This window comes from Dendropsophus ebraccatus, chromosome 2, assembly GCF_027789765.1.
Source record: "Dendropsophus ebraccatus isolate aDenEbr1 chromosome 2, aDenEbr1.pat, whole genome shotgun sequence".
Lineage (NCBI taxonomy): Eukaryota > Metazoa > Chordata > Amphibia > Anura > Hylidae > Dendropsophus > Dendropsophus ebraccatus.
The window spans coordinates 170,628,901-170,643,672 of record NC_091455.1 but is presented as its reverse complement, the minus strand read 5'-3'; the positions used below and the strand labels follow the sequence as shown (position 1 = coordinate 170,643,672).

Genomic DNA, 14,772 nt, shown 5'->3' with positions numbered 1-14,772 from the left:
AACTATGTATATATGGCATATCACTAGGAGCGTGCATTTGATCAAAACTAAACTAGAGCACGTGTAACACAAAATGGGCCAGACTGATATTTATTTATTTTTTTTTTAGAGGGGAAAAGAAAAAAAGACACAAAACACATAGTAAAACAAAAAAGGAGAAGTAAATCAATGTTGTCCCTCATCTAAAGTTTTGTTGGTGAAACCATTCATAAGCCCAGCCTTTAAAGTTATTTAATGCTGAAGTGCCTTTGACATGTCAACAATGTTTTATATATCATGATGACAAGTGCCATTGGATCTAGTACACTATAAAATAAAGTATGGGGAGGGGGTATGAATCTGTCACTATAGTACTAGCATGACCTGCTGCCACCACTGCCATAAAGGGGTACTACTAGAGATGAGCGAACCGGGTTTGGGTTCGAGCCCAACCAAACGTTCGGTATTTGATTAGTGGGGGCTGCTGAAGCTGGATAAAGCTCTAAGGTTGTCTGGAAAACATGGATACAGCCAATGACTATATCCATGTTTTCCACATAGCCTTAGGGCTTTATCCAAGTTCAGCAGCCACCGCTAATCAAATGCCGAAAGGTCGGGTTCGGATGGACTCGAGCATGCTCGAGGTTCGCTCATCTCTAGGTACTATGGTCAGGGGGTATTTTTTTACCAATGGCTGGGGAGAGGGTGGTTATAAACGACGCAGGTGACTTTCCTCCCTGATTCCCGTACCCCCGTCCCGCAGCCGCTTCCTGGTGTGAGCTACCGTCTGAGACGTGACATCTCAACGCAGCGCAGCCATTGGGTGGCCAGGACCCGGCACTGGAATTGGGGAGGTAAGTCACCTGTGCTGTTTTATATCCACCCCCTCCCCAGCCATTGGTAAAAAAAAAAAACCCGGACCGGAGTACCCCTTAAAGGCCCTATTACACAAAGCGATTATCGGCCATTACGACTGATAATCATGCACAATGTCGACTGATCATTTCCTTTGGTTGTTCAACATGTTGAAAGACAAACGACCTTGATAGCAATGATCTGCTGCCATTGCTCAGTGTAATAGGAGCAGCACACTGCCACTATCTCCTATGGGTTCCCCAGGTGAGCCCCTCCCACAACTCCCTACAACCGCGCCCCCCCCCCCCCCCCCCCCCCCACCAATTTGCTTGTTATCGGCGAAGTGCCGGCAGGGAACGAGGAACAATCGAGTGCTGACCTGGCAGGTTGGCGCTTGCTTGCTCCGGCTGATAACATCGTGTAATAGGGGCTTTAGTACTGCAGAGGATTGGAGCTGCAGCCCTGTACCTAAATACTAAAACACATAAGTGTTGTCCGCAGCATGTACATCCATTTATTTGTGCACTTGCGATAGTAATGTGCCCCATTGTTTTCTGACACCAGTGTCTTTTATCCACATTCTCATTCTGCCTAATAGGAGGTATCAGATCCCAATAATCATTTTTTTAAAGTAGATTTTTTTATATTTATTCAGTTTTTACTGTATAATACAGCAGTATTGTATACTTACTTCTACTACTGCAATAATCCGGCATTGTAGGCTCGGTGGTAATCTTATCCTGAATAAATACATCCTCATTAGAGACACTGAAGTTTAGTTCTTCTAATTGATCTCCGTCATCTAGAGGTGAGGACTTTGCTTTTTGCTGCTCGATAACTTCCAGCCCATCGACTGTTTTGGACTGTTCAGCATTTTCCCTGCTCTTTGCCGGAGAGGTGCTTCCATTAGTGCAGTCAGACTTCTTATCCGCTGAAGTATGATCCTCAGTATCGCTGCATGCTTTATTGATAGCTGTGAATTCTGGAGAGCTTGTTTGACTCAAGCTATCAGACAGGCTGTATGGCAGGTCCTTCGGAATGTAGTATCCCTGGACTATTCCAGCAAACTTTGATCCTTGACTGGCAGCGTCCTCAATCTAGAAATAAATGGCATATATTAAATATAGGACACTGAATTCTCAGAATACTGAGTACCTGAACTGTAGATGATTTATATGGTACAATAATTGTTATAGCACTGAGAGGTAGCACAGGTTTATGGTCATATATATTGAAGAATGAAAAAATGAAGACTGAAAATAACTAATTGCTTAGTTCAACCAATATACTGCTGATTGAAAATGAGCACAAACTTAGGGAACGGAATCAATGAATGTGTATGTGATACCTATGCACTGGCACAGCTAAGTGGAGGTAATGTGCTAAATTGACATCAGCTACCATACACTTATGCTCCATTTTAATTACGAGCAATACACATTTTTATTCTTAAAAAGAAACCTCACAAGACACACTTTCCATAACAAAAAATGGAGTATATATAGTATTATACTTTTAGCCTTGGCAAAAACTAGGCATTCGTTACTGATCTGGACAGTTCCTGACATGGACAAAGGTGGCAGCAGAGAGCACTGTGTCAGACTGTACCACTTCCTGCAGAATATACAGTACTGGAATACTCACATTTTTTGAATAGAAGTAATTTACAAATCTTTAACGCTCTCTGACACCAGATGATTTAAAAAAAATTTTTTTTTTCTCCAGAGTACCCTTTAACCCCAGAGCCAAATAATACAAAGTGCAACAATGGCAGCTACAGCCTATAAGAAGACTTTTATGATTTAAAAAAATTATCAATAATGGAAATTTTATCTAAATATTTTTCCAGAATAGGGAATTTTATAAATATAATGGAAATAAAGTACATAATACACTGCTATAGTACCAATATAAAATATAATTCATCTGGCCTTCATCCTTGACATGACCACATTTGTACATGAGTCATAAAATCCTAACTCTGACATTCATTGGAATCTACACCGTACTGCAGTATCATTACAATCTTAATAATGTAAAGTAATTACAATTTATTAGCTCTTGATAATACCACCTATGAAGAGGTGAGGTATATACGGCAGCAAGTGAACAGTCAGTTCTTGAAGCTGATTTGTTAGAAACCGGAAAATGAGCAGGCATAAGGATCCTAGATACATTGACAAGGACCAAATTCCCATCGCTAGAGCAGTGCTTCTCAAAGTGTGAGGTGCCCTTTATTTGCTGGCACAGACTGGAAGGCAGGTTTCACGATAGAAACTATAAGCTGCACAATCCTTTCTCTGGCTGCAACAAGAACCCTTCTCAAAGTGGTCAAAGGAGAGTTAAAGGGGTTGTTCACCAATTTTTTTTTTCCTTGAAAGCAACTGGTGCCATAAAGTGCCAGAGATTTGTAATTCACTTTTATTAAAAAATCTTAAGTCTTCCAATACTTATCAGCTGCTGTGTGTCCTGCAGGAAGTGGTGTTTTCTTTCTTGTCTGACCATGTCAGGAACTGTCCAGAGCAGCAGCAAATCCCCATAGAAAACCTCTCCTGCTCTCCAGACTGGAAATAATACAACTTCATGTTCGGCATACAGCAGCTGATAAGTACTGGAAGGCTTGAGATTTTTTTAATAGAAGTAAATTACAAATCTCTGGCACTTTATGTCAGCAGTTGATTTGAAAGAAAATATTTTTTTGTGTACAACCCCTTTAAGCAGTGAAATAGAGACAAGTTAACAGAAGCCTAATCAGTGTCTGACTGGGATAATTGGGGCCCACCAGAGGAAATGATCCTGGGGGCCCACCAATGAAGAACCAGTGAGAAACATGTCAGTCAGTGTTAGTGCAGGCTCTAAAGCTGGGGGCCCACTGGAGGATGCTCCGGTTCTCTGGTGGGTCAATCCGACACTGTGCCTAATGTCCACTGCTGCCCTTGTAGCATAAATACAAGGCCATATGATATTATGTCATTAAGGAACTACAGTAGCTGAAAAATTAAAGGGGTTATCCAGCGTTAGAAAAACATGGTCGCTTTAACACCACTCAATGTTGCCAGACTACATAGTGCGTCACTGCTTGCTGTGTCACTGCACAGCTCACAGGGTTAGGCAGCTGGATTCAATATTATGGCTGACTAGTATATAATGTATTTGTGAAGTCAAATAGATAACACTACCTCTAGGTAATAAGAGTTTACCGCAACAAATCACCAAATGCTCTAATCTGGTCACTAAACTCGTATTATGGTGAAACAGATAGGAGACAGCAAACTAAACCTGAAAGACAATCTGATAGCGACAGTATAATATGGCATGGGATAGTAAATACAATATCACTTACAGCATGCGTCTGACAGCGAACTCAAGCAAACCACTGATATCTCTTCATACATATCTGCACTACAGGCTCTCAATCTGCCTCCAGGAATAACATATGTTTCCAAGCATTTTAATTACCTTGGCAGCAAGTTGCAAAGTTTATAATAAACAGGTGAACGTGCCTGAGGTCCAGGAATATTCCGTTTCACCATCAATTAAATTACTTTGTATGTACACAGATTCCACTCCGGCACTGTGTACTCTATCAAAAAATAACCTTCCTAATATAATTATGGGGAGACAACCTTAAAAACGCCAGACGAAAAACATCCAACAAAGTTGTCGCTTGACTCCCAGACGTGAAATTACTTGTAAATCAATAAACATGATAAAAGATCTTTGGGAAGAAAACTGAAAACAAATGTGTGTGATAGATGCTATACTCATTTTTATGTGTCACATTTGCTACTGGACCCCAAAGGAGTGTTTCCAACATTTAGGGTTTCTCACAGATTTTTGGACACCAAAAAAGCATTCCTAGCTTTAACTTCAAAAAACAGCATAAAAAAGCCGTCCTTTTTATAGTTATAATAACATTTGTCTAACTTGACCCCTGATGAAGTCTAAAGGACGGAACGCGTGGCGACTCCGCCCCCTTGAGAGCTAGACCATGTGATTTTATACCTGTGTTTTCATTTTCTGAATATTTTTTCTACATACTTTTGTGCTTGATCAACTTTATTCAGTGCATTTACTTGTTCTATCTGAGTCGTGGTTTATCACGTCATGGTGGTTTTGTGCACTTGCACATTTTTGACCACATTTATATATTTGTTTATTCTTGGATTAGATCCATATGCTATTGTAGATTATATGTATTTTGGGCATTGCACAAGGGCACCTGACTTATCCAGATTTGTGCATTTTACTATTTGTCACTTTGGTCTTATATATTCTCTGTTTTCATTGTTTGGTGGGGGATGCATGTTGCTCTTTGGACCTTACATGGCTCTGTACATGTTCTATGTATGTTTTAAGTGTTTTTTTAAATGTCTTTGTATTGTGTGGTTATGTATAATAAAATTGATTTGGATTTTGCACATTATTGAGGAGGTGCAGCCCATTTATTAGGCTTTTTGCCCCCCATTTTTCCCTTTTATTTGTCTAACTGCTTGCCCTAAGAAGTAAGGGCCTTTGCCAATGAGTAAAAGAGGCTGAATTTATAAGTGGAGTCCGTACTGTCCTATTTTTTTAATGGGAGAGCAGACATCCAAGAGAAATCCCATTAAAGCAATAGGACGTGCGGACTCTGCTCATAAATTCAGCTTCTTTTACTCAGTGTGCAAGGGCCCTAATAGTGTAGAGCAATGGCATATGGATAAAGAATGGCTTACATGCAAAACTAGCAACTTCACTGGACAAATCATACAGCCATTGATCATCCCATACTGGCGAGGTTTCGTCTGTAGGTGGTAATCCCATGTAGGTACCAACAAGACTCCATCTGCTTTGGCAATGGTCTTCAGACTGGATGTTTGCACCATGAAACCGCACCTAAAGTGGCTCTTGGCTAATCTATCCTTCAACTGAAGCAAACTTCCAGTCTAAAGACTATTGCCAAAGCAGAACATGTCTTGATGGCACCTACATGGGACCCAACACCCATGGCACATGTCTCACCCCCTCGTAGCTATGATCCTACTTTATAACCAGCTATCCAGCTAAGAGGACACAATTCAGTTATAAGTAGGGAATTCTACTTTTGTATTCCAATTATATATTGGTGCATGCAGGTTTACTGAAGGTCACCTCTCAAAGATTACCATAATTACCACTATTTTATCTTACTGGACTATAAAAAAAGATGTAATCATCAACTGATGGAAATGAATGTGTGTTTCATCTAGAATGCAATAGATCCTTTCACATGTTGATGCCCAATCAGGTTGTGGCCCTCATCTATGGTTAATGCCATCACACAAACTCCGCTGGGTCTCTACAGATATTATTTGTTTCCTATATTCTGAATCTTACTTCTTTTCAGGCTTGAGATGTATCCTAAGTTCCTTTTATATTACTATGTATTCATCAAAATTCTTTTTCCAAGCAGATGCATAAATTAGCTTATAAGCCACCATAAAAGAGGTCTTCACAATGAATTCATTAGAAAGCGGAGTGTGTCAGAAATCACTCAGTTTTAGTAATATGGTTTTGATAAACAGTAACTCTAGTAAAAAGGAAATCTGCGTAGACGGTAATACATTTATTCCATCAGCATGGTCCATCTTCATTATCTGGAAGTCAAATGACTGTACTCTTTGCCAAGGCAAACACAGAGCTAATTCAGAAGATGAATTATTCTAAGATGGGTCATCATCACTGGTCATGTGTTCTTTTATAGGATCAGATCTACAAACAATGTACTCCCTGGTAAGATAGCAGAAAGCTGACATCTGATGTCCTGATTCTAAGTGCCAAATGCCATCATTTATTTCATTTATCCTGTAACCTAACAAGCATACAGACAGGTGCACTTTATTTCAGTGCCATATTGGTTGGGGCCTTCTCTGCTTAGTGATAATGAGGTGACAGGTGTGGACAGAACATTTAATTCTTCTGTAATAATAAAAAAAAGTATTATTATTACTACTAATAATAATACTCCTTTATTAAAATAGTGTATATTGTCATCACTCACATTGGTCCCTGTCCTCAAAGGGGCTCACAATCCATATAGCAAATTACAGAAGTATTCCCATCTCCGCTTACATAGTTCTACTTGTAGGACTTATCAATTAAATAACTTTGCTAATACATTCATTTAGAAAACTTGCCTCCTTCCCCTGATATGGCTGCTAGTTGAGATATATATATATATATATATATATATATATAGTTGGTGTATATAATATATAGGTGTTTAGAATAGAAAGGTGGTCTGTAACCTAGACAACAAGCTGTCAACCATGGGAAGGAAAGAGCAGGCATACTGAGAGGCAACAAGTATGGTAAATCAATGTGTTTGGCCAAAAATACATACATTAATTTTTTTTTCAGTTGAAAAGCCCTACAAGTTGAACTATCTTAGTTGAGATGGGACTACCCCTACCCCTTTAGCCATTTAGATGACACTCTAGTTTGGCTAACATGAGATGGTTTACTTCCTTCGGGAAAAGAGCTAAAGTGCTCTCTGCTTCCACCTCTGTCCATGTCAGGAACTGTCCCATGCAGGAGAGCTTTTTTAGAGAGTTCCTGACATGGGCAGAGGTGGCAGCAGAGAGCATTGTGTCAGACTGGAAAAAGTACAACACTTCATACAGGACATACAGCAGCTGATAAGTACTGGAAGACTAATTTTTTTTTTTATTTTATTTTAATAGCAGCAATTTACAAATTTGTAAAAATTTATGACACCAGTTAATTTAAAAAATTCTCTGGAATATCCCATAAATTGGGTGTTACGTTGCATGAGAAACGGGGAGGATCCCTGAAACATTGCGATGTAGCACGTCCAAGTTCAGTCCCCTGAGAGTAAGAGTCTCCTAAGGACACAAGGAGCTGATGAGTGCCGCTGCTCTGGCGTAAGTACCAGACTCCAATTGATGTCAGCACTGTGGTGATGTTACTTTACTATTTGTTTGAATTCATTATTATTTAAAGGGAACCAATCACGCCGAAAATCACCCTAATGATAAGGAAATGTGCTGGCACATCACCCAGCACGCTTCCCAAACATCCCCCTGTACCCCCCTCTATTAGACCATATTCTTACTTTTATTATGTTCCGCGCTGTATGTAAATGCCGGGCAAGTAGTCACGGTGGGCGTATCTAGTAACGGTCCTGTGGGTAACTAATCACGGTCCACGGCGTATCTAGTAACGGCTCTAGGCGGTTGAAATCGCTGTAATCACACCCAGAGGGGCGTAATTAAAAGACCTGCTGGCGTCACCCAGTGCCTGCGTTCCACGTTGACGGCATGCCGACGTCCTCTGCACGCTGCGCATGAGCAGTACAGCGCATGTGCGGCATGCTAAAGACGTTGCCGCACCGCCGACGTGGAACGCAGGCCCTAGGTGACGTCGGCGGGACACAGGTCTCTGGGCGTGATTACAGCGATTCCTCCGCCCAGGACCGTGACTAGATACGCCCACCGTGACTACTTGCCCGGCATTTACATACAGCGCAGGACATAATAAAAGTAAGAATACGGTCTAATAGAGGGGGGCACGGAGGGTACAGGGGGATGTTTGGGAAGCATGCTGGGTGATGTGCCAGCAGGTTTCCTTATCATTAGGGCGATTTTCAGCGTGATTGGTTCCCTTTAACAAAAAAATATTTGCAAAGAGAACTTGTTGGTCTGGAATTCTTTCTTGAATTGAGGTGGACTATTTAAGCCGGGTAGGGTGACTGTGTTGCTGGACCCGCATCACACAGTGTGAACAATGGCACACATACATGGTAATTGCTGATGAGTTAAAATTAGTTTCCATACACAAACTGGGTCTCTTTAATGAGACAAGTACTCCTTCCTGAGCGTCTCTGTAATGGAAACTTTTATGGAAGACCAGCTAGTTTATAAGGGCGAAGGAAGAAGCAGACGAAAGGGAACAGCTTACAACACTGGAGGGTTTACTGATTTATTGGTTTTAGACAATACAAACGTACACACAAAACAACAGAAAATGTCTTCAATCCACCAACACAATACCAGAAATGACAGAACTAAAGAATCCCATGTATTGGGCAATACAATGTTAATAAGACACTAGATATCTTGGAGCCTTCTGCCACTTGATATATCTGTCCTTGCTACAATATGATTTAGCTGAAACAAATCGCCTGATGACATCTCAGACTCGGGGAGAGCAATAGAGACAATGTGACTGATCATTTTACCTCAAGTGCCTGTTCGTCACTGTCTGTATCACACTGAAGATGTACATCCTGACTGCTCAGTGGTAATGAAACTTTAAGAATTGCTATCAGTGTGGTATAGATGGTTGTTATTAGGGAGCGTACAGAAAAGCAGAAGTATGGTTTTCTTCCCATTATTTAATGCATAGTATATTTCCAACAATTTGAAGTACAACGAGCAGAGCTTTCTTTATAACCTTTCAGTGGAGAGGAACATGGGACCAGGACCTGTTCCCCCCCTAGATCATGGACTATATCGGCTGCCGGATGCCCTAATAATATTATTATAAGGCATGTACAATTCACACATCTTAAAGGGGTTATCCATTGCAACAAAAACACGGCCACTTTCTTTCAGAGACAACACACCTTTTGTCTCCAGTTCAGGTGCGGTTTGCAATTAAACTCCATTCAGTTCAATGGAACTGAGCAGCAAAACCCCGCCCAAGCTGGAGACGAGTGGGGCTGTCTCTGGAAGAAAGTGGCCATGTATTTATAGCGCTGGATAACCCCTTTAAAGGAAAGTTATTGGGACTAATAGTGAGTCACCATCGGAAAAAGAAAAATCCTGAAGCAGAGGATTCTCAGATAAGTCAGGGTTAAAATGACAATATAGAAGGAAGCTGTAAACTAACATTTAGAAACATCACATTCTCCAAGACCTTAAGACCACAAGTAGAGATGAGCAAACCTTGAGTACGATTGGTTTTGCCCAAACCTGAACTCTCTAAGACTACCTGGAAAACAAGGATACAGCCATAGGCCATAGGCTGTATCTATGTTCTCCAGGTATCCCTAGGGCAGCATTCAACTTCTTCAGCAACTGTTAATCAAATGCTGAGAGTTCAGGTTTACTCACCTCTATCCACATATCGTCAGCGCAGCTATTCACTTATAAACTAATGATGGAAGTTAGGTTCAGTTACGTCACATAGGAGCAATCTGTGCAATTTACTTCAGAATCTTTAGACTACAAGCAGCTGCTCATGGTTGTCAGTAGTCTGTTAAAGGTATCTTCATTACTGACATAAAACCACGTGTCGTCTTTTAGGTGAGGTAAAACCTATGATATGTTTTTCTATCATTTCTTTTGCTGGTGACACTCGTTATTATATTTCATGAATAAAGCGGTTTTTCCATATCAAAAAGTTATCCCAATCCAAGGGGAAAACAAGATGATTGATGGGTGTTCAACTACTAGGACGCACAATGATCACAAGGAGAGTGTGAAATTGTCCCCTGAATGAATACAGTGCAGAGCATGTGTATCGCCAGGACTCCATTCATTCTCTATTGAGCTTCCAAACATAGCCAAGCAATGACACACGTACCCTGTGCTCCAGTGGTCAGAATCTTTTTTTCTACATCTTTATTTTAGAAGCATATAACAAAATAATTATCTCATATATACATCACAGTATCTGGTAGAACTAAGAAAAATCTATAAAATCCTGAAGTCAAATATAAATATGATCAGAATGTCATACATACGTACATAACGGAAGCATATGCTACAGGATGCCAAACATAGGAAGGACGGAGGTACATAGGCCATACCGACTAAACATTGTGCACTTCACTGAAATAATAAACATTAAAGTCCTGTCATCCCGGTTAGGTTTCTGCCTATTTCTGTCTCATATATGAATGGTATGTTGGATTAAATCCCATTCGTTCTAAAACAACGTCAACCAGAAGAATGATCAAGCTAGAAGCTCTCACACCCACTGATGTCCACAGAACCCAGGAAAGACCTCAAAATAAAGGTGAATTACATATAACTGGTCATAAAGAAAAGTCCAGATCAACCAGTTACCACCTGGCTCCCATTTTAAGATTTTTTTTATGCATCTGCTCTGGCCTTTGAACTTACATTTGATAGATTTCCCCAATTGGACAATATCACTTCCATTATGAGAAAAACAGGAGGTTAAAAACTCTTAAAGGAAAATCACTTATCACTAGTGTTAATTGGAGAAGCTAAAATGTTTGGACTGTATCCATGTTTCCCTGGACTTCCTAGGGCTGCATCCAACTTCTGCAGCTGTGGGAAGACAAATGCCAAGTGTTTAGGTCCATAAAACGTTGCTGAACCTGAATAATTTGGCCTCTTCACTCAGTACTCCTTATGACTCCCTTTATAACCTGTGATACAATTACACAATATATGGTAGATTGGTGAAAACTAGAGATGAGCGAACCGGGTTCGGGTTCGAGTCGATCCGAATCCGAACGTTCGGTATTTGATTAGCGGTGGCTGCTGAACTTGGATAAAGATCTAAGGTTGTCAGGAAAACATGGATACAGCCAATGACTATATCCATGTTTTCCACATAGCCTTAGGGCTTTATCCAAGTTCAGCAGCCACCGCTAATCAAATACCGAACGTTCGGATTTGGATCGACTCGAGCATGCTCCAGGTTCGCTCATCTCAAGTGAAGACCAGTTTTTCTCTGTGTAACAGGACCAGTGACTAGTCAATGAGCAAGCATATGCTTTCTTGTTGTGAGCTTATCACATCAATTTGACAGATTAAAAATTCCTCATTCATCGGCTCCACATCACCCTTTGTAACGGGATGTTCGGCTGACGAATGATAAAAGTAAAGAGGCACATAAATAATTCAGCAACTGTTTATGCGCCCCTACTGGAAAAATAACCAAGCAATGTAATAGCCTAATTACATGAGAACCAATCTACTAGAACAGCACTGGCATAAGGCAATAGATAACCCATGTATTATCACACTAAAAAACCTGGTGTGAGCACACATTCCAATATTTTTTGAGTTGGCTAATAGTTACATGAACAGTTACATAATGCTATCAGCATTATAAGATATTATTGTGAGAGTGATGGTTATGAGAAAATATGGTTTGAGGATATACATATGTTATAGCTGATGTACTCATGTTAGAAAGAATGTCCTGTGGCATGACTGCCGTGTGGAGGACATTATTTACACAATTTATATAATTTATATCTTTGACTAACATGTCGACAGTGACTGATGCATTGTTATTTTCTTCTACGCTGGACACGGGGACCAGTGTTACTCACTAATGAAAGACAATTCACCAAAGCAGAAATGATGGCCGCCAACTATGTTGGAGACATCAAGGAGAGCAATATGCATCAGCCACCGTTGTTGCCTTTGGTGGTTTTGGTGTAAAAAGTGTGGGCAGGTGTGTCTAGTTAATACAGAACTGCCCTCCACTTTGTGAATAGTAAAGTGACAAACCCATACTACATCATAATCCAGTCATTGTTCTTCTGCATGAACACCACAGCCTAATCTCATCTTCATGGATGACAATGCTCCAGCTCATTGAGGTTGCATCATTAGGGAACAGCTGGAGACTGAGGTACTTCAAGTGGAATGGCCTATACTTTCTCCAGACTTGAATCCCATAGAAAACCTATGAGATCAGCTGAGTTGCCAAGTAGAGGATTATAACTCTGAACCCCAGAACCTCAATGACCTGAGTGCCGCCCTACAAGAACAGTAGGATGCACAGCCTCTGCAGACAATAACGTATACAGCAGGAGACATCATTGTCCAGTTGTAATTGATGCTGAATGGCAATTAAGTTTTCACCTGCAAGCCACTTTTTGTGAGTAGTGTATATTCATGTATACAGAGGTAGTATTTCCTATCCAGGGGAACAGCAGAACACTCCATCTTGTAGTTTGCATTACAGAACAGATCTGCCACTGTGATATTTGTGCCATATCTGTCTGTCAGAATTAAAACATGTTCATCCTATTTTTAAACACCTGGCATATTCACGGATCAGTTTCTAATTGGCTCTGATTCGGTGATAAATTATTGAATTTCACACTCTGTAGGTTATCAAAATTCTGGAACAAAATTAAATATGATAACAAGCAATGTGGATCTCTCAGGCAATGTGACTAGCAAATGACAGGTTTTGTGCCATAAAATATGTTTATGTGCTATTCTACCATGTCGTCTGAATGTTGTTGTTTCCTACCAACATCCAGTAATAAAGATTTCCACAGACAGAAGGAAGTATTACGTGCGGCAGCCTTTTATGCTGACCATGACTTTTGTGACATCTGCATTTTATTGGACATAGAAGGCAAACACCATTAGAAAAACAATTGTGAGGCCTTACATCTTACCCCAAAGTATCCTTAAATACTCCCAGAAAAAACTCTTTCTAGGTGGAGATTCTGGAGATATGCCAAATATACACTTACACTGCTGTTGTTGAATTCATTTCAACATTCATATATACTAAGGTTGTTGCTGTGTCAGCTACAGGTAGTTACTGAAGTAAAGATGAGAATATGAAACTCTTCACAACAAAAAAGGAACTACAATCGCTATAAAAGTCAAGTGGAAACCCATCACTGCTACCGGTCTAGATGCATGACAAACCATTAGGAGGTCACTATATCTCCCATATACAGGGTGTCCCACTTGCTGAAGTCCCTGAAAAATCAGCTATATCTTTGAAGGGAATAGAGAACAGCTGTAGATCATGCTCAGAGGTGAAGTGTCAAGGTGGCTGTGCTGAGCTGCAGGATGCACTCCTACTCCCTCCTCCACCTCCTCTTCCCCAATGAACACATTTTAGGAACCCCCCATAATATGCGCTGGAATGTGAATGTCCTCAGTTTGCAGACAAGCACGTCTAAATCCAATGCTATAATATTGTTAAACGTTTTGGTATCCTTGCAGCAATTTCTTGTGCAATTTTAGTTTTCAGTTGTTTTTTTTTTGACAAGCCAAATATTCTTGATCTCATGAGGTTTACTAAACATGATTTATCTGATGTGTAAACTCTCGAAAACACAGATGTGGGTAGCGCAAAATCCTCAGACAAGCTTCATCCTGAAAAAAAACGTGGCTGGTACAAGATAAAAAAATCACTGCAATGGTTACCCATTAAACACAGAATACAGTTCAAACTCCTCACCCTCACCCATAAAGCTCTCCACAACTCTGTTCCTCCATACATCTCCTTCCTCATCTCCACCTACCATCCTTCCCGTGTTCTACGAGACTTCTCTCGTGCTGCACCAGTTCTCTGGAACGCCCTACCCAAAGACCTCAGACTTATTTCCAACACCCACAGTTTCAAGCATGCCCTGAAGACCCATCTCTTCAGGTTTGCCTATAACATTCCCTAATCTTGTTCCCGCTTCTGTTGTCTTATCACTTTTTACTATATCTTCGACGGCTACAGGCATTTTATATGTTTTACCTGTAACAAGACATTGGCGTGAAACTGGCTTATCCAGCTCCTTCCATGTACAATGGCTGAAACAGGGGTAAATAAAGCACTTGTGCCTCGTGTCCCCCCCCCCCCCCCCCCCCCAGTTCGTAGTCTGTACGCTCTTGCGAGCAGGTGTCATATTTATGATGTATTTTTATTTATCCTAATTTAATTTTATTATATGTAGTTGTAACTGCGTTAATAAAAAAACCAGCGCTGCGGAATCTGTTTGCGCTATACAAATAAATACTATTATTATTAAGATATCAGAGTAACACATCATTGGCACCATCTTCTTTAACAGTCCTGTGACTGAGCAGTGCAGGATTTTCTATGTATTCTTATATCAATTGGATGATGAGAAAATTACCACTGGCTAATAGGGCAACCTATCATACTCTCACCTTGACCATGCCTCAGATTTAAACATTCTTAAGGGATTGAATGACTGCTAAG

The 14,772-nt window shown here is 40.5% G+C and overlaps 1 protein-coding gene and 1 long non-coding RNA gene across 2 annotated transcripts in view; one reads left to right on the top strand and one right to left on the bottom strand.

The window, feature by feature from the left end:
- RFTN1 (raftlin, lipid raft linker 1) overlaps positions 1-14,772 on the bottom strand; it is a 255,636-nt gene that overhangs the window by 70,887 nt on the left and 169,977 nt on the right. Inside the window, exon 5 of the mRNA XM_069958706.1 lies at positions 1,526-1,931. Within this exon, the coding sequence (XP_069814807.1) occupies positions 1,526-1,931 (406 nt within the window). The remainder of the gene's footprint in view (positions 1-1,525; positions 1,932-14,772) is intronic.
- The window catches only part of LOC138783691 (uncharacterized), a 123,150-nt gene that overhangs the window by 106,262 nt on the left and 2,116 nt on the right, over positions 1-14,772 (top strand). The gene's annotated exons all lie outside the window — the stretch shown is intronic.